This window comes from Chinchilla lanigera, unplaced genomic scaffold (genome assembly GCF_000276665.1).
Source record: "Chinchilla lanigera isolate Chin_1 unplaced genomic scaffold, ChiLan1.0 scaffold00076, whole genome shotgun sequence".
Taxonomy (NCBI): domain Eukaryota; kingdom Metazoa; phylum Chordata; class Mammalia; order Rodentia; family Chinchillidae; genus Chinchilla; species Chinchilla lanigera.
This window is the reverse complement of record NW_004955477.1, coordinates 2,779,393-2,805,083: the sequence shown is the minus strand read 5'-3', so window position 1 is coordinate 2,805,083 and position 25,691 is coordinate 2,779,393. Positions and strand designations below refer to the sequence as shown.

The following is a 25,691-nucleotide window of genomic DNA, read 5'->3' as shown; positions in this document are numbered from 1 at the left end:
AGGGTCATGAATTCAGGACAAAAAGCTATTTTCCGCTGCACATTCCTTCCATAGCAGAAACATCAGAAACTTCCCGAAAGTCAGCTTGGCACCGACCGGAGATCCTGTATTGAGTTCCCTGTGCTGTGCAATGCAGTGAGCCTAATCTGGAATGTGCGCACTGGAAACTGCCTTGTATGCTTTCTCCTTTTGCTCAGGCTGCACTGTCTGCTTTTGCCTATTTCAGATGTTGTCTTCATTTCTCCTAGAGCTTCTTACAACTGAGCTTTCTCCAAGCCTAGAACAGCTTCCTCTACTTCACTGCTTTCTTCTTTGTCCTTAACACCAACTTCAATGTCTCCTTTGTGTCCAGGACTCAGGGCAAATAACTCCTAATAAAATTATCAGGAACGAAGAAAAGAATGTGGGAAAGTACTATTAACGCCAAGCACAGAATCTGGCTCATAGGAGATGATTCCATAAATATTTGTTGCATGAATGAGTAAAAACGAACAGGCTCTACTGCAATCCTCCTACTCCGTGGAGGAGGCAGGGGCAGAAGGACAGGGCCTAGAACGGGGGAAGTGGCGATAAAGCTGTTGAGGACAACTGTGCTCTTTAAACTCAGAATCCATTTACCTAGGAAAAAATACTATGACCCAATGAAAGTGTTTAAAACAGCAGTATGAATAATATGCTTTAGGTTTCTACTTCAGGCACATAATGAGTGAGGTAAGTTTGTAGGTGGGCATGATTAACTACTCCTCAGATCTCATATTATTTTAGGAAAGTACACTCTTGACTTTTGGACCACAATGCATTTATCAGTTGAAAGATTATAAAAAATTAAAACAATTAAAAAAGCATTTGAACAACAGAAGTGAGAACTAGTAAATAAATTACCTGTACTTTCTCCTGAAGCGCATTATAAACCTGATAGATTGCCCTGATGTCTTTCATTACTCCATCCTTGTCAAAAAAGTCAGTACTAAAAGACAGACAATGTCACAAAGTTATTAAGACTACCATGAACCTGAAAGGCATTTTTTCTGTCAGTTCTACTTTAATTGTTAATTAACTCTTGTGCCTCCATGGTGAAAATGTCCAAGCAATGACACGCCCTTCCTATTAGAATTACAGAGAAATGAAAAAAAGCCCACGTCACCGAGACAATTTAGACCATGATTAAAAAGTTATACATTTTTCAGTGACTACATTCAGCTTCTAGGACCTGAGAAATATACACACCCTGTCCAAAGTTTTGTATCAAGTATTAAAAAAAATATTGTGGCACATTATAAATAGTAAAAGTACATTACCTTTTGAATAAGAATAAAACTTTGATATATGGTGGTAGTGGTCTAGAGAACTACTTTCCTGGATTCTTCAATTTCAGTCATAATAAACTTGATTTTACAATTCTTTATGCATTTAAAAAATATTTTGATAAAAATATTTTACCTTTTTACTTACCCGTGTTCTTTAATAACTTTGGCGTAACTCTGAGAAGTATTTGGCACTGAAGACACTTTGTACTCTTGTTGGCTAGTATTGCCTAGATTGGGGATAGTAAGTGATATCCTTTGATTATACCTATTGAAAAAATTGAGAAAGAGAACAAGTTAAAAGTACCACTGTTTTCTTTTGCTTTGTTTGAGACAGTCTCATTGTTAACAAAGCTAATCTGAAACTCATGGGCTCATACTTCTGCGTAGAGGTGTGTGTCACCATGCTTGGTTTTAAAAGCACCATTTCTCTTTTTTTATTTTGCAATTTTTTTGGGGGGCGGGTACTGGGAATTGAACTCAGGACCTTGCGCTTGCTAGGCAGGTGCTGTGCTGCTGAGTTATATCCCCAGCCCAAAAGCACCATTTTAAGACGGGCTTGAAGCCAAGTGATGAAATGAGAGGTGCATGCCATCATGCTTGGCTTTAAAAACACCATTTTAAGAATAGGGCTTGCAGGCTGGGCATAGTGATGCATGCCTGTAATCTCAGCACTCATAAAGCTGAGGCAGGAGGATCAATGCAAGTTCGAGGCCAGCCTGAACTGCATTGTGAAACCCCAACTCAAAAAGACAAGACAAAAAAAAGGGAGGGGACCTTGAAACTGAGAACGGTGGCGAACACTTATAATTTTAGCATTCTGGGAGGCTGAGGCAGGAGGATCTCAAGTTTCAGCCCACAAATCCCATCTCAAAATAAAAAGGGCTAGGTGTATAGCTCAGTGAGACATCCTAGATTCAATCCCTATTCCTGGAAAAAAAAAGGAGCAATAGGATTCTTAATCTGACATGGGGAAACTAACAGAAGGTGTCATTTTGCACCTAATTCTTCAAGCACCTCAAGGTTGCATGAATTAGCTATTTTTCTCTTTAAGTAGAACTGACTGCAAATTCCTTAAGAGCTGAGGTCATATACATCTTTTGAATCCCCCATAGCAAAAGACAAGTACTCAAAAATACCTATTAAGTAATTAATAAAATCTTGTAAAGTTATTCAACAATTAATAATTTTTTCACTGACACTGACTTAATATTTTCTTCTATAAGTGAATTCCCAGAGGGAAAACTTTCTGTTGTTTATAAGCAGATAACATCATCACATAATCACATCTTTCACTCCAACAAGTTTAAAATGCAAAATCTTCATTAACCAGTAGGTGGATCGATTTTACAATTCTGTGTTTGAAATCTATGTTCTAAAATTACAGTCAGAGTTTTAAAGCAATAAAGAGCATTTCTACACAACGGACTATGGAGATGCAACAACAATTTACAGCATTATACATTCTATCACCTCGAAGAGAACCAGCTAAAGAGAACGATAGAAACCCTGCTTCACAGGTGCGGTACCGTGCACTATAATGCGCATTTTCAAAGGGACGACTCTCAATTACGTGTGCCAACATCTTTCCCTTCATGTGAGGCTGGCGGGAAAGCTTACTTTACCTGCGATTTGGTCTGAAGAGAACATACTCTAAAGCATGAGTGGAATTGTTGGCGGTGGAGATGAAGCTGAAGAGAAGGAAGACGAGGTCGGGCACACCGAGGATGCGGGTGAGCTGCTTATGGAGAACCTGTTCTCTGTATGACATCTGCTGCTGTGTGTTTCGCCGGAATCTGTACCATCCAATGACTTTCTACAATGAAAATGAGGAAAAAGTATTAAAGGTTGCATGATCTAGGTGTGGTGGTGCACATCTGCAACCTTAGGACTCTGAGAGGCTGGTAAGAAGGATTGCAAGTTCAAGCCTAGCCTGGGAAACATAGTGGTTTAACAATACGCTGTTTCAAAACAAAAAAAAAGGCTAGGGTTATAGCTCAGTGCAAAGGCTCTTGGTTCAATTCCCAGTACAAAAAGGAAAAAATTACATAAAGACTTACAAATTGAATTTTCAATATATCTATATAAGCACTTGTACAGAAATGTTCACAGCAGATCAGCCCATAACTTAAAACAATCCAATTGTCCATCAACAAGTGAATGGATTTTGTATATACCCATACATTGGAATCCTACTCAGTAAAAAAGTACTGGTATACACAACATGGATGAATCCCAAAATAATTATGCTGAAAGAAGACAGATTTTGGGGGTGGGACATAGCTAAAGGATTCTATTTGTATAAAATTCTGGAAAACAAAAACCAATCTATGGGGATATAAACAGTTTAGTGGTTGACAAGAAGGTGGAAAGAGGTGAGAAAATGGAATTAGAAAAAGACACAAGGAAACTTTTGCAGGGGATGGGTATGCTCATTACTGTATTAAGGTGATGGTTTCATGGGTGTGTACATAGATCAAACTAATCAAAAACATACACTTGAAATGGGTGATGTTTATCATCTGTCAATTATATTCTAATACCTAACAACAGAATAACTAAACTGGCTAAGTGAATTAAAATCTTTACAATACTTCTCATAATGTGACTGCTGGACATCTGGAAGACAGATGACACAAAAGACATCTTAGGAACTTGACAAAATGTGAATTCCCTTGGGCCCCACCTAAGCCTGTCCATCTACAGATAAAGCCAGAAATCTGAGTTTCTGTTTTGCACACTGAAAACAAAAAAATTTTTTTTTTCAGTTTTTTGAGAAATGGTCTTGCTTTGTAGTTCAGGCTGGCTACGAACTCTCTATGTAGTCTGGGTTGGCCTCGAACTCGTGGTGAACCTCTTGTCTCAGCTCCCACCACTCCTGACCTTGTATACTGAAATCTGAAAACTTCTGCTACAGAAATAATTATTTATTAGAAAAACTATCTTCATAAAGCTTTTTCTTTGAAACAAATTCTTTGTTTGTTTCAAGACAGGGCTTTGGGTAATACAGGCCAGCCTTGAGTTCACTATGTAGCCCAGGCTAGCTTCAAATTCACAGTGATCCTCTTGCCTCAGCCTCCCAAGTGCTGGGATTAAAGGCATGAACCACCATGCTCTGCTTGAAACAAATTCTTTCAGTAAAAATCCTGTTTTAAGAAGTAAAGCTAGTTTGCAACTCTTAGTGTCATATTAAAATTAAGTGCAATTAAAAAATTTTTTTTTCTTAAGACAGGGTCTCACTATGTAGTTTAGGCTGGTCTTGAATTCATCTAAGTAGCACAGGCTGGCCTCAAACTCACGGTGATCCTCTTGCCTCAGCCTCTGGAGTACTGAGATCACAGGCATGCATTACCACGCCTGGTTTAAAAGTAATGTTCTAGTTGAGAAAATGTGGACAGAAAAACTATCAGTTGTCTAGAGCTATCAATCATGTGAAAATGTACATTTCATTCCAAGATGCAATCTTTTGTACTTAACACTGGAACCACATCCTACAGGAGTAGGGCATGTCTCATACTGCCTCTATTTCCCTCAGACTTGAACAGCACTCGGTATGTTGGCTGTTTGCACGAAACACTCATGGATCAACAATCTGGAAGTAGCTACAGGACGAGTAATAGTGCTTTTCAGTCATGCAGTGTCCAACTGTTCTTGTTTTTTCTAAGAAGCAGGGACTTCGTTAATTTGTGTCCAATATCAATTAACAGGAATCAACCTATTGATTTGGCATTTGCCAGTAGTTTTAAGCAGATTCTCCCATCATTTTAATCAGTGAAGAATGAGATACCAAATTAATTCACAACAGTAATACCTGCAATTCCACCTTTTTAAAATTTTATTTATTTATTTTTTGTCTTTTTGAGACAGGGTCTCACTATGCATCTCAGGCTGGTCTTGAACTCACTTTGAAGCACAGGTTGGCCTCAAACTCACAAGGATCCTCCTGCCTCAGCCTCCTGAGTGCTGGGATTACAGGAGTGTGCCACCATGCCCAGCTAATTCTACCTTTTAGAGCTAATGGACAAGCTAGTCACAAAATTACTGAGGAACTAGGTCACTGATACTGAAAAGCACATCCTGGAGAGCCATGTCTGGGCCATGATGAAGAATTACGGATTTCTTTGCCTAAACTTTATCTCAGCTGATGTTTCATAGCCAATTTTTCATACAGACTTTCTTCTCTAGTTTCTTTTTTTTTTTTGGTTTTTTTTTTTTTTTCTCCGGTACCGGGAACCGAACTCACGACCTTGCGCTTGCCAGGCAGGCGCTTTTGCCGCTGAGCTAAATCCCCAGCCCCTCTTTTCTAGTTTCAACAGGCACTTAAAACATTTTCTGGTGCCAAAGCAATCATCCCAACAGTGGGCACATTTATCAGCTTTAGCGTGTTCTTCTGGGCCTTAATAATACTGCACTAGGAAAGCTGTTATGTTTGTTATCTATTTCAGAGTATATCCTTTCAAAAGACAAAAGTCCTCCATCTTGTTTTATTTGGCCTTAGCCTAAGACCTGAGGCCTATGGAAACTTTGCACAAACAAGTGTAGATTCTGCCAGCATAGCAATTCAGTCCCTGACTTTGCTGTACCTAGTATGGGATTTTTGTATCAAAAACATCCTCAATCTCAACCTAACATTTTAAATGGGCCCTTAGGCAGTTCATCAATTTTCTAGGTGAAGAGGCATTATCTTCTGCCTTATCTGCGGGGTGCCAGGGGATCTAACCCACAATCAACTAAAGCTTTTCTGTCATCTAATACTACATATCATCTCTACTTTTAAGCTAGAAACCTGTATTTTTTTAAAAAAAATCTTACAGGTGTAGGACTGGGTCTATAGCTCAGTGGCACAGTGCCTGCCTGGCAAGCACAAGGTCCTACCTACTAACGAAAAAATTACATCATGCAGATCTTTCCTTTTTTTCAAATTATTATCTTTTTAGACAGAGTCTTGCTTAGTTGCCCTGACTGTCCTCAAACCTCCAACCCTCCTGTCTCCGACTCCTGAGTAGCTGGGATTACAGATGTGTGTCACTGTACCTGGTTTCAGTTCATTTTCAATTAGAAAATATATAGTCGTTAAAAACAATTCAGCCAGGCATGGTGGTGCATGCCTGTAATCCTAGCACTAGGGAGGCTGAGGCAGGAGGATCACCAGGAGTTTGAGGACAGCCTGGGCTAGTGAGTTCAAGTCTAATGAACTCAGCCTAAATAACACAGTGAGATTCTGTTTCAAAAAACAAAGTCCTTACTACTAAACAACAAGGTAAAGCAACAAACACCTTTTTATAAGCTAGCTCAGAGGCTTTGGTTTAAACCTTGCATCTACCTTTTCTTTTGTAGGGGATGTAGTACAGTACTAGGAACTGAACACTGGGCCTTCAAAACAAGCTCTATCACTAGTCTTCTTTGTATTTTTCTGAGATAGGGTTTCACAAAGTCACTTCGTTACTCAGGCTAGGCTCAAACTTTTGATCTTCCTGCCTCAGCCTCCCAGAGTCAGTACTGTACCACCACGCCTGGCTGACTCTGCCATTAATTGCTGGTGACCTTAAGTAAATTATTCAACTTCAGTTTCCTCAATTGTAAAATCACTAATTTGCTTCCCAGGGGTGTTGTAAAGATAGCATATGTAATGGAAAGGGGTTAGAACATGGTCTGGCACAGAATTAAAGTGTTCAGTAATTCCAGGTTTTTTTTTATCTTTGTAGCCAAGTATTACTTTTTTGTGCCAGATTCCTGGCTTTGGGACTTCATATTTAAAACTGTGATTTGAAAACTATCCTGTCTGTATCAGTCTACATTCTCCAACTACTACTTCCCCATTTCCTGCAAGCTTATCAACACTGAGTACTATCAGTCTTTTTACGTGTACGTATGTATTTGTTTTGGGGGCGGGAGGTGCTACTGGCAATCTAACCCACGGCTTTGTACATGCTAGGCAAGTACTCTACCATTGAGCTACATTTCCAGGAGCCATCTCCTCAATCTTCCTTTCTTTTACTTTTTTGAGACAAAGTTTCACCTAAATTGCATGGGCTGGCCTTGAACTTGTGATCTTTCTCCCTCTACAACCGAAGTAGCTAGGACTCCTGGCTGGTGCTAACATGCCCAGCCTCTTTTGATTCGTTAGCCAATCTGATACGGAAAAAACTGGCATTTTTTTGTTTCTATTTGTGTTTCTTTTGGGGGAGGGTACCAGGAATCGAACCCAGGACCCTGTGCTTGCCAGGCAGGCACTTGTGCCGCTGAGCTATATTCCTGGCCCTATTTGTGTTTCTTGACTGAAGTAGAATATCTTTTCACTTATTCCTTGGCCATTTGTAGATGTCTTTTTTCATGAACTAACTTCCTTTTTTTCCCCTTTCTTCCTTCTTCCCTCCCTCTCCATACATTGATTTTATATATATATATATCTTTTTACAGTAATGGGGATCCAACCCAGAGGTATTCTACCACTGAACTACATCCTGGTACTATGAATATGTACTGAGTGCTCCACAAAACTATGCATCAGTAGAAACTGCCACAGAGGGCTGGAATATAGCTCAGTGGTACAGTGCTTACCTAGAATGCATGAGGCCCTCCCTGGGTTCAATCCCTAGTACTGCAAAAAAGACAAAAAACCTCAACTGAGCAAACTGTAGCTTTATAAAGTATAAAAAAGGTTCCCAAGCTAAAATATGCAAATGAATGAGAAAGTAAGCAGCATCTAGGAGATGAGGGATGGACTGCTAAAAGCCTCCAGAAAGTGTGTTCCTGGGAAATCACTGAAAATGGGGGAGTCGGACGGTGTGGCGCCGATGGTGGCTCCTAACACCCTTTCCCAGTTGGGCAGGCAGCCTAGCTGGACCTCAGCTGAGTACTTCCTGGCTCCTTTGCTCCCAACCCGTCCTTCCAAATGTCTTTCTTTATCCTCACCTGCTTTGCTTTCTTCCTTTACATAGAACTTACCCAACAGTAGTTGTACATAAGAAGGGTTGTACATAAGAAGGGCTTACTCCTGACACCCTTAAACAAAGGTATTTTGTATTTTTGTGAACTTTTATTGGTACTCCCACCACCTCAACTGATAGTTTAATAACCAAACTATTTTTCCGAATTTGTACCCTAAGGAAAAAAATAAAGCCCATTCATGGTAAAACAGTAAATTATACATGAAACTAACAGAAAATATTGCAGTAACAAATTCTGGTTCATTTTCAATTGTATTCAGATTTGCTTACCATATATAAGCAGAACATGACAGACATGGGTTGGCATAATCTTTTGGAAAAACATCTGTGTTCAGCTTAAGTTAAGCTTGAAAGAATAACATATCCAAAGATGTTTGATAGTACTTTACATTTTTGTTTTAAATTTTTCTTGAGACAGGGTCTTGTTAAGATGTCCAAGCTAGACCTGAGTTTGTAGTCACCTTGCCTTAGCATCCTAGATTTCTGGGATTCCAAGGGTGCACCATCATGCCCAGCTTATACTTCACATTTTTTAGAAATATTTTTCTTGATTATAAAATTAATGTCCAGGCATGATGGCACACGCCTATAATCTCAGCACTTGGGAGGCTGAGGCAGGAGGACTACCTCTGGACGAGGCCTCTAGATGAGGCCAGCCTGATCTAGACAGTGAATTCAAGGTCAGCCTGAACTACATAGCAAGACTCTGTCTCAAAAAAAAAAAAGAAAAAAAAAAAAGCTGGCTGTAGTGGTGCACACCTATAATAACCCCAGCACTCAGGACGCTGAGGCAGGAGGATCATTGCAAGTTCAAGACCAGCCTGGGCTACAAAGTGAGCTCAAGGCCAGCCTCAACTGCATAGTGAGACCCTGTCTCAAAAAGACAAAAAATAAAAAAAAATTAAAAATTTAAAAAAATATATATATATTATATATATACTTAATACATGTGTATTAGATATTTGCAAAATTATTAAGTTTCAAAGTAGAATGAACCACTCAAAGTCAATTGAACTTACTAACTTTCCAGACAGTACTTCACTTTTTCTTCTAATTTTTACATAACAGAACCATACTACAAGTATCTACTTTTTCCTACTGATATAAACAGTGTCTCATACCTATAATACACCTTTAAAATCTACTTAAGTTTCCACAATGAATCTAATTATTATGTACTGCAAATATGTACTAACAAAAATACAAATCTGAAGAAAGAATCTCCTGAACAGAACTCTTGCCCAGGAACATACAAGCTGTTTTTTTGTTTGTTTGTTTGTTTTTCCGGTATCAGGAATCGAACTCATGACCTTGCACTTGCCAGGCGGGCACTGTGCCGCTGAACTAAATCCCCATCACTGTTTCACTTTACATTCTTTCATGTTAAAAGTTTGGGTGCTAAGGAACTATTTCTCTATCAAAATGGGCAATAAATAGAACATACCTTTCTCCGATCTTTAAGAATTCTGTCCAGACTCTCTTCATTAACTTTACTTGCGTAGTCATAAAAACTGGTTTTTTAGAGAGGAAAAAGTATTCTGTTAAAATCCCACCATACTATGACACAGATGTTCTACACACATGTATCTGTGGGGTATTTAACTCTAATAGAAATATAACTGCTTATCTTCATGTATATATAGAGAGAGCAGTCTACACGCTTTCCTCAAACAACGTATCTTTTTTGTCAAAGAATATTCATGATATTATTACATTCAAGAGATACTACTTCCACATGGAGGAGGTGCTGATAGCAAGTAATTACAAAATTACTTGGTTTTAAATGACTACGACATCTTTTGTTTCTAAGTATTAATTATTTACGAAAAAAGGTAACAGCAGCTCATTTTCTGAAAAATGAAGAAGAGAAACAAATGTTGAATGCTTAATAAGATACTCAACTACAAGACTTCACGGTATTTTTCACATCTCTCTTGCCTCACTGCACTTCTGTAGATATAGACACCGAAGTTAGCTGACCTGCCCCAGATCTAGCTACCTTCAAACAATGTGCTCACCTCCAAAACAGACCAATGCAACTGAGACCCTGTGGTGCATGGCCCAGGTACACTGATGTACAGCTCTTTCCTATCTCTGGTCAGTCTTTTATTATTTTTTTAAATTTTTTTTTATTTTAAAGAGAATTTTAAAAAAAGAACAATAGCAAAATGTCAACAACATAGACAAAAACAAAACAAAGCAAAACAGTAAGAATGATACAGGGTTTCAGAACAAAATGACTGGGATTAATAGCAGTTATTATATTACATATTTTTATCTTCATTGAAGTTGGTCAGATTACCTGATATAAGGCAAGATTAATCAAACCATTAAAGAGAATAAAAAATTAAAAAAATTATAAACAATATAGAGCTTCACCAAACAAGATGGTAGGAATTCACCAATAGCTGTTATGTTGCGTATTGTTGTCTTCAAATTAGTTATTCAGATTACCACATATACGCATACAAAATTGGTCAGAAAAAAAAAAATTAACTGTCCCTTTCAATAAAGCATTAGACATCAGCAGTACAGTTTGGTCACAGTCTTAATAATGGAATGCTCCTTCCACCACAAGCCTAGGCTCTAAAGGTAGGAAGAAGTTCAAGATGTAGGAGTAAACACAGACTCCAGAATCAAGAGATACCAGCTCCAGCCCCAGTTCTGCTTCTCAATGTAGGATGTGGGACAAGTCACTTATCCTATCTCGTCTCTGTTTCCCCTTTTTTTTACAAAAAAGGAATTTGGAAGTGACAGATGATTTATAGTTTCCTTCATTTCTAAGAATTTTAGGTCTCTGAATCAAACAGTCAAATCCTTGTTCTTGTACTACTTTGCTGACAGGGTTTTCAGAAATTCCTCAGGATAAGGCAGTCATGGGGTAACACTCTGACAGTCAGGGCCAGATTAAATACTTCCACAGACCAGAGATAGGCCATTTGTTATGGCCTATATCTAGATGTTACCCCAAAGCCTCATGTGGTCATAGGCAGGGCTTTTCAGAGGTGGCTGGCTCTACAGTATGTGATGCTGGGATTAAGGTTGTGATTACCAAATTAGTCCACTGTTTGGCTTGGCACAGGTCTGGGTGTGGATAATGGGAAGGCCCACCCCGGGTGTCAGTGGTGGCTGCCCTCAGGTCATACAGCTTGGATATAATGGACAGAAAGAGGGAGCTGTGGGCCCTTGTTGCTGTTTTTCACCTGCTACTTCACTGCTGGCTACCTGCTGCCTGCCATGGACTGTTTCTCCTCTGCCATGTGCCACCCTGCCTTGGAGCCAGTTGATATGAACTGAACCATCTACAAACTATGAGCTAAATAAACCTCTCCTCCTTTAACCTTGGCTGTCAAGTATTTTATCTCAGCATGAGAAAGGTAACTAACACCATTTATGGATCAGCACCTCAAGCATTTCATTTGCTGAAATTGTTTTCAAATGAACCAGTGGTTGCTCACCTAGCTTCCTTATTCCTCTTTCAGTCATGTGTAAATTTAAAAGAGGTGAGGTTCACAGGCAGCCATCTTGCATGAAGACAACCCTCTGCCACAATCCGTGGGTAGGGGTATGTATGTACAGTGAACACGGTACAAATTCCCAGGGTGGGAATTTGGAGAATTGGGTACAGGAAGCTGGGTATTTGGAGAATGGCCAGGGTAGAAGCTGCAGGGGACACATGGCAGAAAGAGGCAGAAGGGGCTGACAGAGGTAAAGGAAGAATATGCTGATCATGAATAGTGAATGGTGCTCATGTGAGTCTGCTAGAAAGAAAGTACTGCCCTGGCTTCCAGGAAGGGTGAAAAAGTAGCACTTCAGGGAGCTTTATAAAACACACAACTGAAATCATGCCAGCCATCAAGTGAAGGGTATCTGTGTTCTCTTATTTTTAAAAAATTTTATTTTATTTCATTTTATTTATTTGGTTGGTTTTTGTTTTCAGAGACAATCTTGCTATGTTGTCCTGGCTGGTCTTAAACGCCTGGACTTATACTCCTGAGACAGAGGTCTGTCTCAGCCTCTCAACGCAGCTGGCATTACAAGTGTGTGTCACTGTCCCAGACCCTTTTCTTACATTTTATAGTTAATCACTACATATGTGTTATTTCTTTTTTTAATAATTATTCATTTATATTTATTATAATTATTATTTATATTTTAAAATTTTTTTTTATTTTAAAGAGTGTAGTAAATGAGAAACAAACAAACAAAAAATAGAACAGTAGCAGCATCCCAGTATCATGAACATAAACAAATCAGGGCAAGAACATTCAAAGTGATACAGGGTCTAAAGACAAAATAATACGAATCAACAGTAGTTGTTACATTACATATTGCTATCCTCAACTACATTGCTCAGATTTCTCTTAAAAACACTCATGAAATTATTTTATCAATGTGCAATCGAGTGACTGTCTTTTCTAAGACTGAAGAAATTTTCACAGAGAGGCTGAGAGGGAAGGCCGCCATTTTAAATATCACTGAGACAACTTCCAATGTTTCCCCGGTCATTTTCCTCACATAATACAGTGCCATGCCCACAGTTAATACTCAATGAATAAATCCTTTTGGGCACCCCCAGCTATACTTGTAACTTTATAGCCAAAAATCAGCTACGGGCATAAATCTCTTAGTTTTTAATAAATTTTTAAAATAAGGACTAAAGGCTACAAGAAAGGATGTGGCTTACCTAAAAAGTTTTGAACAAGGCTGATGGTTATGGATTTCTGTAATTAGAAATAAGAATAGATCTTAGTCATGTAAGACACAGGCAAGTATAAAATAGTTGAGCTTTTTTTTTTCAAAAAAAAAAAGCAAACCCCAAATCTCAGACAAGAAAGACAGTTTTTCTCTCCCAAACAGGTACTGTATATATACCAATGACAGCAGTGCGGCTTCTTAAGATTTACACCCAGAGACATATTCTCAGGACAAAGCAGACGCAGAATGAGTTTGTCCAGGCATGATGAGCACACATCTGAAAGCTTTTATTCAGGAACATGCCTGTTATTGTGTGCCTTTTTCGAACTTACCTACTCAAACAGAGCATCACAGGAAAACATAACCACTGACTGGAAGCATTTAATCAAGTTGGATAAAAGCTTTGAGGACAGCTTGGGGAAAGAATGGCCTTAACTATGCTATCATCAATAACCGACTAACAACTCTTGACAAAGCAAGCCAGGTGTTTTGAAGGGGAAGTAACTCTGCAGGTCTGTTAACCCTTTCAAAGACAGTAAGTACCAAGGGAGAGTCATTTATAAAGCAGATCCCAACAGCATCTAAATAGCTGCTGTGACTAAGCAGAATGAACAATTTCTCCAAGCTCATCAGGGGCTTAGGGTCGGGGTTTCTCTAGAAGACCACAAGACTAATTGACCATTCAATTCCCTTTATCACAATCTCCCAGAGAGCAACACATCTTCTGCTGTTTCAAAAGTCACAGCCTCAGAGTTCCGGGTTGTAATTTTACCTCAATTAAAATGAATCCCAGCCTTGAAAGACATGGGGCGATGTCCATCAGCTTCTGTGCCTGTGTTAATGCCGCCAAAGTGCATGCAAATGCAAGACTTCCACAGGACAGAAGAAGTTATTTGCCTAATTGTGGCATTCATACAGTGATGCAAGTAAGAAAACCTAATCTAGAAAAATGTCCTCCTTTTGTAAAAAACAAAAATGATACAGCACACCATGTTGTTATTTCAGAGATAGTCATTAAGATGTGGAATATTTGTAGCAAACATACAGAAAAAACTCAGCTTTTACTTTAAAGAATACTACTGTTTAATGAAATCCCTGGAGAAAGTTCTGAACTCTATGTGCACACTCCTGCCATAAAACTGCCCAGGTAGTGTCCTTCATAATTTATAAGCAGGATTATAATCACAATATGGACGTGCTCCAGAGCTAGGGGGGTGCCGCTCAGTGGCAGAGTGCTTGCATAGCAAATGTTAAGACCTAAGTTTGATCCCCAGCACCACACACACACACACACACACACACACACACACACACAGAACACAAAGTTAGGTTCAGACATGTTCTAGTAACATGCTGTTTTCCGAAGGAAACTGAATTATTTCAAGATTTTTTGCAATTCCTCTAAGAACTTCAAGGAGAAAACAGGACACTGGTCTTGAACTGACAAAGTCACAGATTGTAATAAAGTTGAAGGACACATTAACTGACAGACCTGGGCAGCCTTGCCTGGCATTTCTAATTTCCTACTCCTCAACAGCTTATCCACAGGGAAGACCTCTCTTCTTGTACTGTGAAGGTCTTGCTAAAACCTCCCACCATATGGTACACTGCTCTTGCTTCCCTTCCTGGTGGGTGAGTTAAATACTCTCCTTCCCCTTCCATTCTTTCCAATAATTGTTACTCTGTTACCTTGTTACCTGAGGACCTTTTTCTGTTGCTCTCTCTTTCCAACCACTCCGAAAAGTAAGAACAGGTCTGCTTGAAATGAGTTTGCTGTTTTTTAAAATATGCATGCCAAACAACATGCAGACATTCCACATTCAAAATGTGGGATTTTGTATAAAGACCTCCTTATTGAAGAGAGTAAAAGTGTCTCTGTATTCATTTAAACATCTTCAACAAATAATAAATTTGGTCATGGTGGCACATGCATGTAATCCCAGCACTATGGAAACCTGAGTAATTTAGGACTGAGTGAGACCCTGTCCCCAAAGAAAAGAAAAGGTAAGGTAAAAATTTTTAAAGGTTGGGGATGTTCTCCCAAATAAGCAAGTATAGTTTTGGGGGTTTTGGCAGTACTGGAAATTGGACCCAGGATTTCTGCACTGAGTCATACCTCCAGCTCTTTTTTTAAATTTTGTGACAGTGTATCACTAAGTTCTGAAACTGCCTGGGCTGGGCTAAATTTTGATCTTCCTGCCTCAGCCTTCCAAAGTGTTGGGATTACTGTGTGTGCTACCACATCTAGCTAATTTTGTCAATTTATTTTACTTAGAACATCTTTTATTTTGTTTTTTAAGATAGGGTCTGTTTACCCTAGTTTGGCCACAAACTCAATCTTGCTGCCTTAGCCCCCTGAGTGCTGGGGTTAGAGGTATGAGTCACCATACCTAGCTTACTTAAAACATCTTAAGGAAATTTAGCTGTTCTAGAAACTTCTCACTATTCATGGCACTTAGCCTAATGTTGGGCTTTTCAATCAATCCAGGTTTTAAGTTGTCTCTGGTTTATATTTTCAGATAGACTATGTATTTATTTTTTGAATAAAAACATTACAATGGTAACAATACATTTAAGTATTAGCAAACAGCTAAGAATGGTGGCACACTCCTATAATCTCAGCACTTAGAGGCGGAGGCAGGAGGAGCAACACAAGTTTGACGCCAGCCTGGACTACACAGTGAGTTCATGGCCAGCCTAAACTACATAGTGAAACCCAGTCTCAAAAAAACCCTCAACCCCACCCCCCAAAAAATTAGCAGTTTGTCCATGAGCTCCATAATTGTATGCATCAATAAACTGAATATAGCTAATGAATTACAGACTGCATAAAAGCTGGCTGTCATTACAGTCATGACAGTCTATTAACTGTGACACTTTAAGAAACAGTTATGCCATTTGTTTTCCCCAAATACTGATACTACCTCAGGTCTCAACCTGACTCCCAGGCCATGCACCAGGCTCCCAGAAAGGCTTCATGATTTGGTCCCTCACATTTGATCCTTCATGATTTGACCCAGCCTGCCACCAGTACTCAAACCACAAACCTCTCGTCTTTACACATGCTGTGTTTTAGTCCCAGAGAAACAGGCCAGGTTCCTTGTATGTTTTATGCACTCCTTGCTCTGTGCTTCTCTGGATGTACAGCTGGTACCCACTGGTCCTCAGTTAACTTCTTTTATGATATCCTTACTGATTTCCTCTTCGGCAGTTTTTCTCTCTACCTCTGACACAGGATTTTCTTTGTTTCTTTCTTATTTTGCACTATCTGATATTTCTATTTACTTGTCTTATCCTCCCTATAGTTTTGAAAGGCAGGGATGCATCTGGGTATTCCTTTCTCTGCCTAGCGTAAGTGTCTCACAAGAAGTTCTTCAATAAATGCTGTGCAAATACATGAAACATCCCGTTTGTTCTGTGTAGCAGGATGTGCTATTTGGGCTCAAGAGGTACCTGAAAGGACTATGATCTCTATCAGAAAGAAACTAATCCAAAGAGAATGGGTCTAACTATAAACACTTCTTCCTCTTCACCCAGCAACCTTCCCCCAAAGTGATTATTTGGCTCATCCTTTAGAAGGCTGTGTAGGTTTAGGAAACACCTCATGTAAACAAGTGTGAACATTTTTGCCAGGTCCTCTAGAAAGGACCAGCATCATACAGCCATTCGTTATAATACGAAGTGATACTGGTGATGAAGAGAGCCTAATTTACAAACTAGATGTTTGCTAAGATTTCGAAGAAATAATCAAGTGGTCACCTAGTGATTCAATAAAAGGCCAGTTGGTAGCAAGAAATAACTTTATAGAATATCTACACTTATAGCTATGCAATATAAGTTTACACTGACATAAAATATCTCCTATCATTTATTAGTGAAAATAATTTTAGCTTTAATACTTTAATTAATTAATTAATTAATTTATTGGTACAGAGAATCAAACTCAGGACCTTGCGCTTGCCAGGCAGGCACTATGCCACTGAGCTATATCCCCAGCCCTAATACTTTTAATACCTTTGATTAAAATCAGTTAAGAGACAACAAAACAGTAACTGTATATGAAAGAAGAAATAAATTAATTTTTACTTTTAACACTTTATATTAAAATCAGTTAAGAGCTGGGCATGGTGGTGCATGTCTGTAATCCCAGTACTTGAGGCTGAGGCAGGAGGATTGCTCCAAGTTTGAGGCTAGCCTAGGCTGGAAAGTGAGTTCAAGGCCAGCCTGAACTGCATAGTGAGACACTGTCTCAAAAACACAAAAATAAATAAATAAAATAAAATCAGGTAAGAGCCAAAGAACAAAGCAAATAATAACTATATATTAAAAAAGGCTATTTCTTTCCTTTTTTTTGGTACCGGGAATTAAACTCAGGACCTTGTGCTTGCCAGGCAGGTGCTATGCTGTTGAGCTGTATTCCTGGCAAAAAAAGGAATTTCTAAGGTCAATGATAAAGTTACTTACCAATTACTTGCAGGAATTCTGTGTTGCTAATTTGTGAGTCACTGATGCTAAAGGTTTCCTCTTGTCTTACCTCTCCCAGCAAAAATCCTTCCTAAAAGTAACCAAAAAAAAATAGTTACAGGTTAAATGCAAAGGTAATTTTTACTAGAATTAAGAGGAATTGAGGATGTATAATTTTATAATTATTTTAACAATAATCTAAAGAAGCTTGCCGTATAGGTAACAATTTTATAAACCAACAGACTACAGTAATCTGAGAAATATCTGTTAATTGGATTGCTTGAAGGATTCTGTAATAAGATAAAATATTATTTTAACACCTTCATGTTTTTCCTGTTGTGGGGTGAATTAATCACCTAAATCCTAATGTGTCTCATAACCAATGTCAGAAAAATCTCAGGACACAGATACATCCCTAGGTTGTTTTCTCTTTTCTTTTTTTTTTAAATGTGGTACTAAGGATTGAACTGAGGGCCTTTGCATTGAGCTACATGCTCAGCTCTTTATTTCCTTATTTTTAGACAAGGTCTCATTAACTCATCAAATTGCCTAGACTGGGTTCAAACTTCAGATCTTCTTGCCTCAGCCTTCCAGAGTACTGGGATTGCAGGTATGCCAAAAGGAGTTATTTTTTTGAACAGCATACAATTTATTCCATTGCTTTAAAAATCCTGCTACTGATGGAAGGGTAAAGAAATGAACACAATGACAACAAAATGCTCTTGAATAGGCTGATATATAAAATTAAGATTTCAGCAAATAAATTTCGTATCGTTTACAGAAAACTTTTTCTTTAATACAGAACTTATCTGTACCTTTGCAGAATATCTCTTACCATAATCAATCTGAATTACTAAGCATATTATTTACTGTTTCAGTACTTGATGCCACGTTCAGCACAGGCACAGCTGGATAATGTCAAAATAACCTTCCTGAAGGGAGGATGACCTGATAAACTGTCCAGACTCTCTCTTCCGAGATACTCCTTCCCTTCATGGCTTATTCCTTCCCTTCATTCAGGTCTTTACTCAAAGGGTACCTCGTCAGCGAGGCAGGGCAAATCCAACAACATGGAAATAGCATCTGCTAAACACTGTGTCCTCTTTACCTTGGATAGGTTCCTTAGTATTATTCGCCATATTTTAGATTTACAGAAATAAGTAAATGCCTATCCCTGGCTAAACCGTAAGGCCCACAAGAGCAGTATGTCATGCTCACTCATTGCTCTCTGTTCCTAGCACAATGCCTAACATGCAGGTAAGTACCCAACAAATACTGGTTGTGCAATTATGTTGGAACAATTTCCCTGTAGAACATATGTTCAATTCTAGGTTGATTCATCAAATCAAATACTGAAGGTTCCTAGTTTACAACCATTTCCAGTAGGAAGTGCTAATCTGTCTAAGAGGGTGAAGAGACAGATGCTTCACAACTTCACTTCTGCATTTGACTTGGAGAGGGGAAGTGTCCTAAAATCCCAAACTATCTCATACAGGGCATTTCCCAAACTTGAGTAATATATAATTTCCATTTAAAAATTCTCAGACCCAAAAAAGTGTTGCTAACTACCAGTTTGAGGAACACCTACTAAATAAGCTTGTCTTACCCATGATTGTTTCAGTTATGAGTTGTCACTACAAAGAAGCTGTCTTGGTCAGGCATGGTGGCACACACCTGTAATCTCTGCACTCAGGAGGCTGAGGCAGGAGGATTGCTGCAAGTTGAAGGCCAGCCTATGAGTGAGTTCAAGGCCAGGTGGAACTGCCTGGGGAGACTGTCTTAAAAATAGCTAAAAAAAAAAAAAAAAAAAAAAAAAAGCTGTCTTGCAATGAGCAAAAACAAATTTTTTTAAGCAAAGTGGGAAAAAAAATTTAATATTCCCACAGAATTAGACATACAGAACATAGATATAAATTCTTAGTGTTCTACAGTTTAAGGGTCCAAGATTTAGCAAAAAGACACAGGAGTTAAATTTGAATTTCAGATAATTACAAATTTAAATGAGTTAAATTTGAATCTCAGATAATTACAAATATCTTAAATCTTACATAATTTATCTTTAACTCCACTTTAACTTAGATCCTATATTTTTCTGACAATCATAATAGTCCTCACTATGAGAAACAGTGACAATGAACATCATAAAGTCAAGTATGAATGTTTATTCATCTACTAGTCTGGATTATCTAACTCAATGTTACTTTATAGCAGGAACAGGCAAACTATTGTGCGGTAGCTAAATTCAGTTCAATGTCTGTTAATGTACAGTCTGCAAAATACAGTTTCTAATTTTTTAAATGGACAAAATAAAAACAGGAATATTTCATGAAATGTTAAAATTACATGAAATTCAAATTTTAGTGTCTATACAGTTTTATTGGAACACAGTCACACTTCTGAACTGTCTATAGCTATTTTCTCCCTATAACATCAGAATTAAGTACTTGGTACAGAGCTCATACGGCTTCACTTACTTTTACTATTTGTCTCTTTACAGAAAAAGTTTGCTAACCCTACTTTTGTAGAATAATGTGTGGTTCTGAATTAATTTATTTCTTCCTTTTTTTCTTTCTTAGAAAACAAAACATATAATTTAGGCTGGCCTTGAACTCATCATGTAGTGGAGGGTGGTGTTGAACTCACAGGGATCCTCCTGCCTCAGCTTCCTAAGTGCTGGGATTACAGGTGTATGCCACCATGCCCTCCTTTGAATTAATTTCTTGCATGAACAAAACAATTATTACGAAAAGTAAATTCCTAGGGCTGGAGATGTAGCTCAGCAGTACAGTGCTTGCTTAACAGACCCCAGGCCTTTGGTTCAATCCCCAGAACTGCAAAAGAAGAAAGAAAGAAAAAAAAAAAGTAAATTCCTGGTTGAACTTTAAAACTGAAATTACTTTTAGCAGGCTGGACACAGCCTTGCTTAGCATGCTTGAGGCCTTGGTTTTGACCCTCAGCACAGGAAAAAAAAAAAAAAAAGAGTAAGAAAGACTTACATATTACACACCCATAATCGTGGTAAGATTAATATGAACTGGCACTGTATATAAAGCAGTTGTGAACTATTGCTACTGGTGAAAATTTCCATAAGCTCCAGCAATGTGTCTGGAATAGAGCACAGTAAATACTAAGGGATAGTCCTTAAATTAATAACAACCTAAGTAACATGGCCCTCTCACTGCAGTATGTTCATTTTTGAACAGGTACATGCTTACTCTTACAGTAAGTTAGTCTTATAAATAAACTGTGGCAGCCGGGCGTGGTGGCGCATGCCTGTAATCCCAGCACTCGGGAGGCTAAGGCAGGAGGATTGTTGCGAGTTAGAGACCAGCCAGGGATACAAAGGTAGCTCAAGGCCAGCCTGAAATGCATAGAGAGACCCTGTCTCAAAAAAAAAAAAAAAACCAAAAACAAACCCAGAAAAATAAATAAACTGTGGCGTTCTTAGGCACTCTACAAAATAAGGGTAAAGAAGCATCACTGAATTTTTACTTAATAGCCCGTGGAATATTAGGAGTATCACAAACCACCTACATATTGAACTGCATTATTTGTCAAATAGCTGGCTGCAGAACCAAAGGCCAGGGTTTGGACTTGCCTCTGGGGAAAAATCTGTGCTGTACACATATTCTTATCATTAGGGTCTACCATCCACACTGAAGAGAAGTACAATAATTTAACTGCATTCCATTTACTAGTGGAACTGCCCTCTGTGAAATCAGCTTTTATTAATGGAAGCTAACACTGCTGACATCAAAAAGTCTGACTCCTCCTTCAGTGCATGATTTTGCTTTCTAATGACTGCCACAGAAAACCCACCCACTCATGTAATGAATCTGAAGCATTCGCTATTAACATCACTTAAAATAACTCCCTCCTCAATTTGGTGGGCAAATTAAATGCCTCCTTTAAGAGAAAAAAATACTTAGTTTCACCAAAAATTTCCCAGTAGAGAGGCTGGTGGGTGACATTAAAAGGCAATTCGCACAGTAAACACACTGAAATAAGAGAGGATCTGCTCCCCTTGTGGGCTCCAAAGCCTCTGCATTTCTGATTACTCAGACGTGGGCCTGTCACTTCCCTATTTCACCGCCACTAGTTCCGTGGTCTTAGAACCTTCGCCAAGGAACCAAACATGCAACTTCACGGAAATGTAAACAGACCCCTGCACCTAACACTCCTGTTTACATTCTGCATTTTCCACTGGGGCGAAAAAAAAAAAACAAACCACAACCGCGTCTAACAAGCACGAATAGTGACAGCCATGGTTTAACCCACGACAACATGTGAAAGCAGAGGGCGGGGTTGGACGCGGGTTCCACGCTGAACGCCCGGCCTCTCGACGGCTTCCAGACCCCTGGCGCCCCTCGTCAGTCCACAAGCCCGACTCGGCGAAGGGCGGGCGTTCAGTGCTACCACGCGGCTCCTGACACTGCGAGCGCGCGGGAGGGTCAGGTTTGCTGGATCGGGGGACTGCTGTCCCCGGACGGCCGGGAGGCGGAGGGCGTAGAGTGAGGGGGTCCACCGGGGGCGAAGGAGCTCCTCGGCGGCGGGAGCCGCCTGGGTCACCAGCTCAACGGGCCCGCCCTGGGGCCCCGGGGGACGATCCGGCTTTGCCGCGGGCGCTGGCCCGAGGCGGAGGGTGAAGGCCCCAGCGGCCGCGGCAGGGGACCCGGCACCTACGTGGTCCGCGTTGCTGTTGGCGCTGTGGAAACACACAGCGCTGAAGGTGTAGCCCGAAATGGAAGCCGCCATGATGGAAATCTCCAACTCCCCCATCATGCCCCGCGGAGGGCGCACAGCCTTCCGGCCGCTTTCCCCCTGGGCATTCTGGGAAATGGAGTCAGCGGCGGCGAAGGCGGTAGTCGGAGCTCGGAGTGGGAAGGGCTAAGGAATCCAGGCTCGCGCTCCAAAGTATCCCGCAAGGTCCTCTCCGCACGCCTCAGACTCCGCCTCCTTTGTACCTCTCTTCTAGTTTGCCCCCGTTGCCAGCGAAACTTGCAGTATTAAAAGACAGTTTTTACGGAACTGAAATATAAAAAGTAGATGATTCAGCCAACTGAACGTATTTGATTTTGAGTTTGACATGAGAGTGACATGATGTGATTTCAACTTTAATGAGACCATTCTGCCTGCGAGGTTGAGGCTACAGGGCCAAAGGGAAGGAAGAGGGGAAATAGAACCCGTCCTCAAATATCTCAATACGGGGTGATGGTAGCACGGAGTTAGTAAGTGGCGAGGGTTCTGGATACAAAAGAATGCAGATCTAATGAGAAATATGGAAAGATAATACCAGCAATAAATAACGGTGAAAATAAACTATCAAAATTAGAAAATGTAGAGAAGAAATTCATAATTATTTTTTAATTTGTTGACTTTTTCATGTTCAAAACTGGCCTCCTGATTTCCCACAAAGTTCCTTATCTTGCACTCTTTTAAAGTCAGCAAATAGAACGGTCTGCTGACAGTTGCTCAAGTGATGAACTTTGGACTTATCCTTGACATCTCCCTTTCTCTCACACCCTACATGTGATCAGCTAAAACAGTCGTCAACCCATGTCAGGAACCTCGCCAGCAAGGGTGTTGCATGCCTGTGATCCCAGCTCTTGAGAGGAGCGTCTGAAATTCCAGGCCAACCTGAACTAGAGTCCTCAAAAAAAAAAAAAAAAAAAAATTGTATACATCAGGAAAAGAAAAACTCATAAATGTTTTAATACTAAATTTATTGAGACATCATGAGATTAATACAACCTATCTTTGGTCTGTACAATTATGAAAGGTGCTCAAAGTGGTGGCCATTAGCTTCCAGATATTTATTAGTATGGCTAATATATGTATACATTTTTTTCCTCGATGGACTCTATATAGCAAGACTCTGTCTCAATCAATAGATAGATCTCCAGAGTCCCACAGTTCACCACCAGCACATCTGCCACACTGGTACAAACCACTATCATCTGTCTCCCAGTTATCATAATATTATTAACTCAAAGAGTCCCAATTGTTGGCAATTTTGCCCCTTAGAGAATTGTTGGCAGTATTTGAAGTCATTTTCCAACGTGAAGCTAAAAAAGGGTATCATAACTCAAAAAAGGCCCTGTAACAAAGAATTATCCTTTCCTAGGCTGGGGATATAGCTCAAAGGTAAGAGTGCTTCCCTACCATTTAAGAGGCCCTGGATTTGGTCTATCCCTCCCAAAAAATTGGGATACATTAATAAAAGAAGAAATTGAGCCAGAGGTTCTGGCACAATTTGGGGTCGGGGGTAGCAAAAATGAGAAGAGATGAGTAGCTGGGTGTGGTGGTGGACCCCTGTAATACCAGAATTCAGGAGGCTGAGGCAAGAGGAGCATTGTGAGTTCAAGGCCAGCCTAGGCTACATATGAGTTCAAGGCCAGCCTGGACTCAGAGCAAGACCCTATCTCAGAAAAGAAAAGCAACTTTCAGCGAAGCATCTATACAGATAAAACATAGTAATGTGTATAGTGGTTATAAGCGAAGTCTTTAGTGCAGACTGCTTAGATTCCTATCTCAGGTCTGGCACTCCGTGTGTATGCTTGTTTCTTCTCTATGAACAGATTCATAGAGGTTTATGGCATGAGTACGATGCTAGTATCTGCTTGTGTGGCTTTCTTCGGGCATAATTAAGACAATAGACTGCATGTATTTAACACAAGTTCATGGCACACACTGACAACTTATGATTGCTAGCCATCATTTCTATTACTAGGAAGTAGTTTAGAAGATAGGAGATCTGTAAGCATTGACAAGAAAAGACCTCCAAATACATTGCCACAATATTGACAAGCTGCAAACACTGCAAATAGTAAGTTTCCATTTATATATATCAAAACAAAACAATTATTTCTGCCTGTGTATACATGCATGGGAATGCCACACTCTTCTCTGATGGGTCTAAAAACAAGAACAAGAAAGGCCAGTTTCGTTTTGATTATGCCAATTTTGTAGCTAAGGAAACTGAGATTTAAGAGGTTTAAATTAAGTAACTTTTCTAAGGTCATTCCCAGAACAAATTAAATTATGATTGAAGTTCAAGTTGGCTTAACTCTGTGGTCCATGATCAGGAAGGAAAATGCCAAGGAAAGGGAGGAATGATGTCAGACACTAAAGGAAAGGAAACTGGCTGAGTCTTGGAGGCCTTTTGGGGGTAAGTGAAGGGAGCTGGGCAGACCTGAAGCCTTACAAGGGGCCTAGTGCTGAACAGCTCCTGTGATGCTCATTCAGAAGCTGCTGCAAGGGTGTCAGTGCGCGGGGAGCCTGAGTGGCGAGAAGGAAGAGTTGTGACAGACAGAGAAATATCCCTGAGTTTGGAGACTAAGCAGAGATTGTGCAAAGAGGGAAGCACAAGAATGATGCTCCACTCTGAGTGACAGTGTAGATGGTCACGGACCAAGGGACTGTAGAACACCTAACACAGGGTTTGGAGTCACGGGAGGCAAGTGAATTTGCTTTTATTGAGTTTGTGTGTATTGAGTTGCTTTTATGGAGTTTACTGAGTTAATGTAACAAGGGACTTCCAGGCAACTGCAAGAAAAATATAGAGCTGGGGCAAGAGAATAAAATTGAAAGTTACTACAGGGTTGGTACCAGAAGTGTTTGAGATTTTAGAGTTTTGAGATTTTAGAATATTTGCATAGACTTTAATTATTGGGCTTCCCTATCTGAAATCTGGTTTTTTTTTTTCCGGTACCGGGGATCGAACTCACAACCTTGCTTTTGCCGGGCAGGTGCTGTGCCACTGAGCTAAATCCCCAGCCCCTCTGAAATCTGAAATGCTGCCAAATCTGAAATATTTTAAGTGCAAAGTTTCAGATTTTGTCTTTTTGAGACAGGGTCTCCCTATGCGGTTCAGGCTGGCCTTGAGCTCACTTTGTAGCCCAGGCTGGCCTCAAACTCTGCAACGATCCTCCTGCCTCAGCCTCCCGAATGCTGAGATTACAGGCGTGCACCACCACGCCTGGCTAAAGTTTCAGATTTTGAAGCACTTTGTTTTTTTTTTTTTTGGCTTTTCTCCGGAACGGGGAACTGAACTCACGACCTTGCGCTTGCCAGGCAGGCGCTTTTGCCGCTGAGCTAAATCCCCAGCCCCTTTGAAGCACTTTGGATTTTGAATTTCTGGATTAGGGAAGGTCAACCTACAATAAGAATGATAGCTAACATTTACTGAACACTGACTGTATGTTGGGTCCCATTCTAAGCTCTTACACGTACAGTGTATTAGCTTAGTTACTCTTTCTTTTTTTTTTTTTTTTTT

At 39.8% G+C, this 25,691-nt stretch overlaps 1 protein-coding gene across 1 annotated transcript in view; it reads right to left on the bottom strand.

The window, feature by feature from the left end:
• The window catches only part of Fam175b (family with sequence similarity 175, member B), a 28,849-nt gene extending 6,369 nt beyond the window's left edge, over positions 1–22,480 (bottom strand). Inside the window, exons 1-7 of the mRNA XM_005401983.2 lie at positions 22,100–22,480; positions 17,417–17,507; positions 12,942–12,978; positions 9,699–9,765; positions 2,930–3,120; positions 1,453–1,572; positions 883–967 (exon numbers count right to left, since the gene is read on the bottom strand). Coding sequence (XP_005402040.1) covers positions 883–967; positions 1,453–1,572; positions 2,930–3,120; positions 9,699–9,765; positions 12,942–12,978; positions 17,417–17,507; positions 22,100–22,198 — 690 coding nt within the window. The 5' untranslated portion in view covers positions 22,199–22,480. The remainder of the gene's footprint in view (positions 1–882; positions 968–1,452; positions 1,573–2,929; positions 3,121–9,698; positions 9,766–12,941; positions 12,979–17,416; positions 17,508–22,099) is intronic.
• Positions 22,481–25,691: the final 3,211 nt, after the last annotated feature.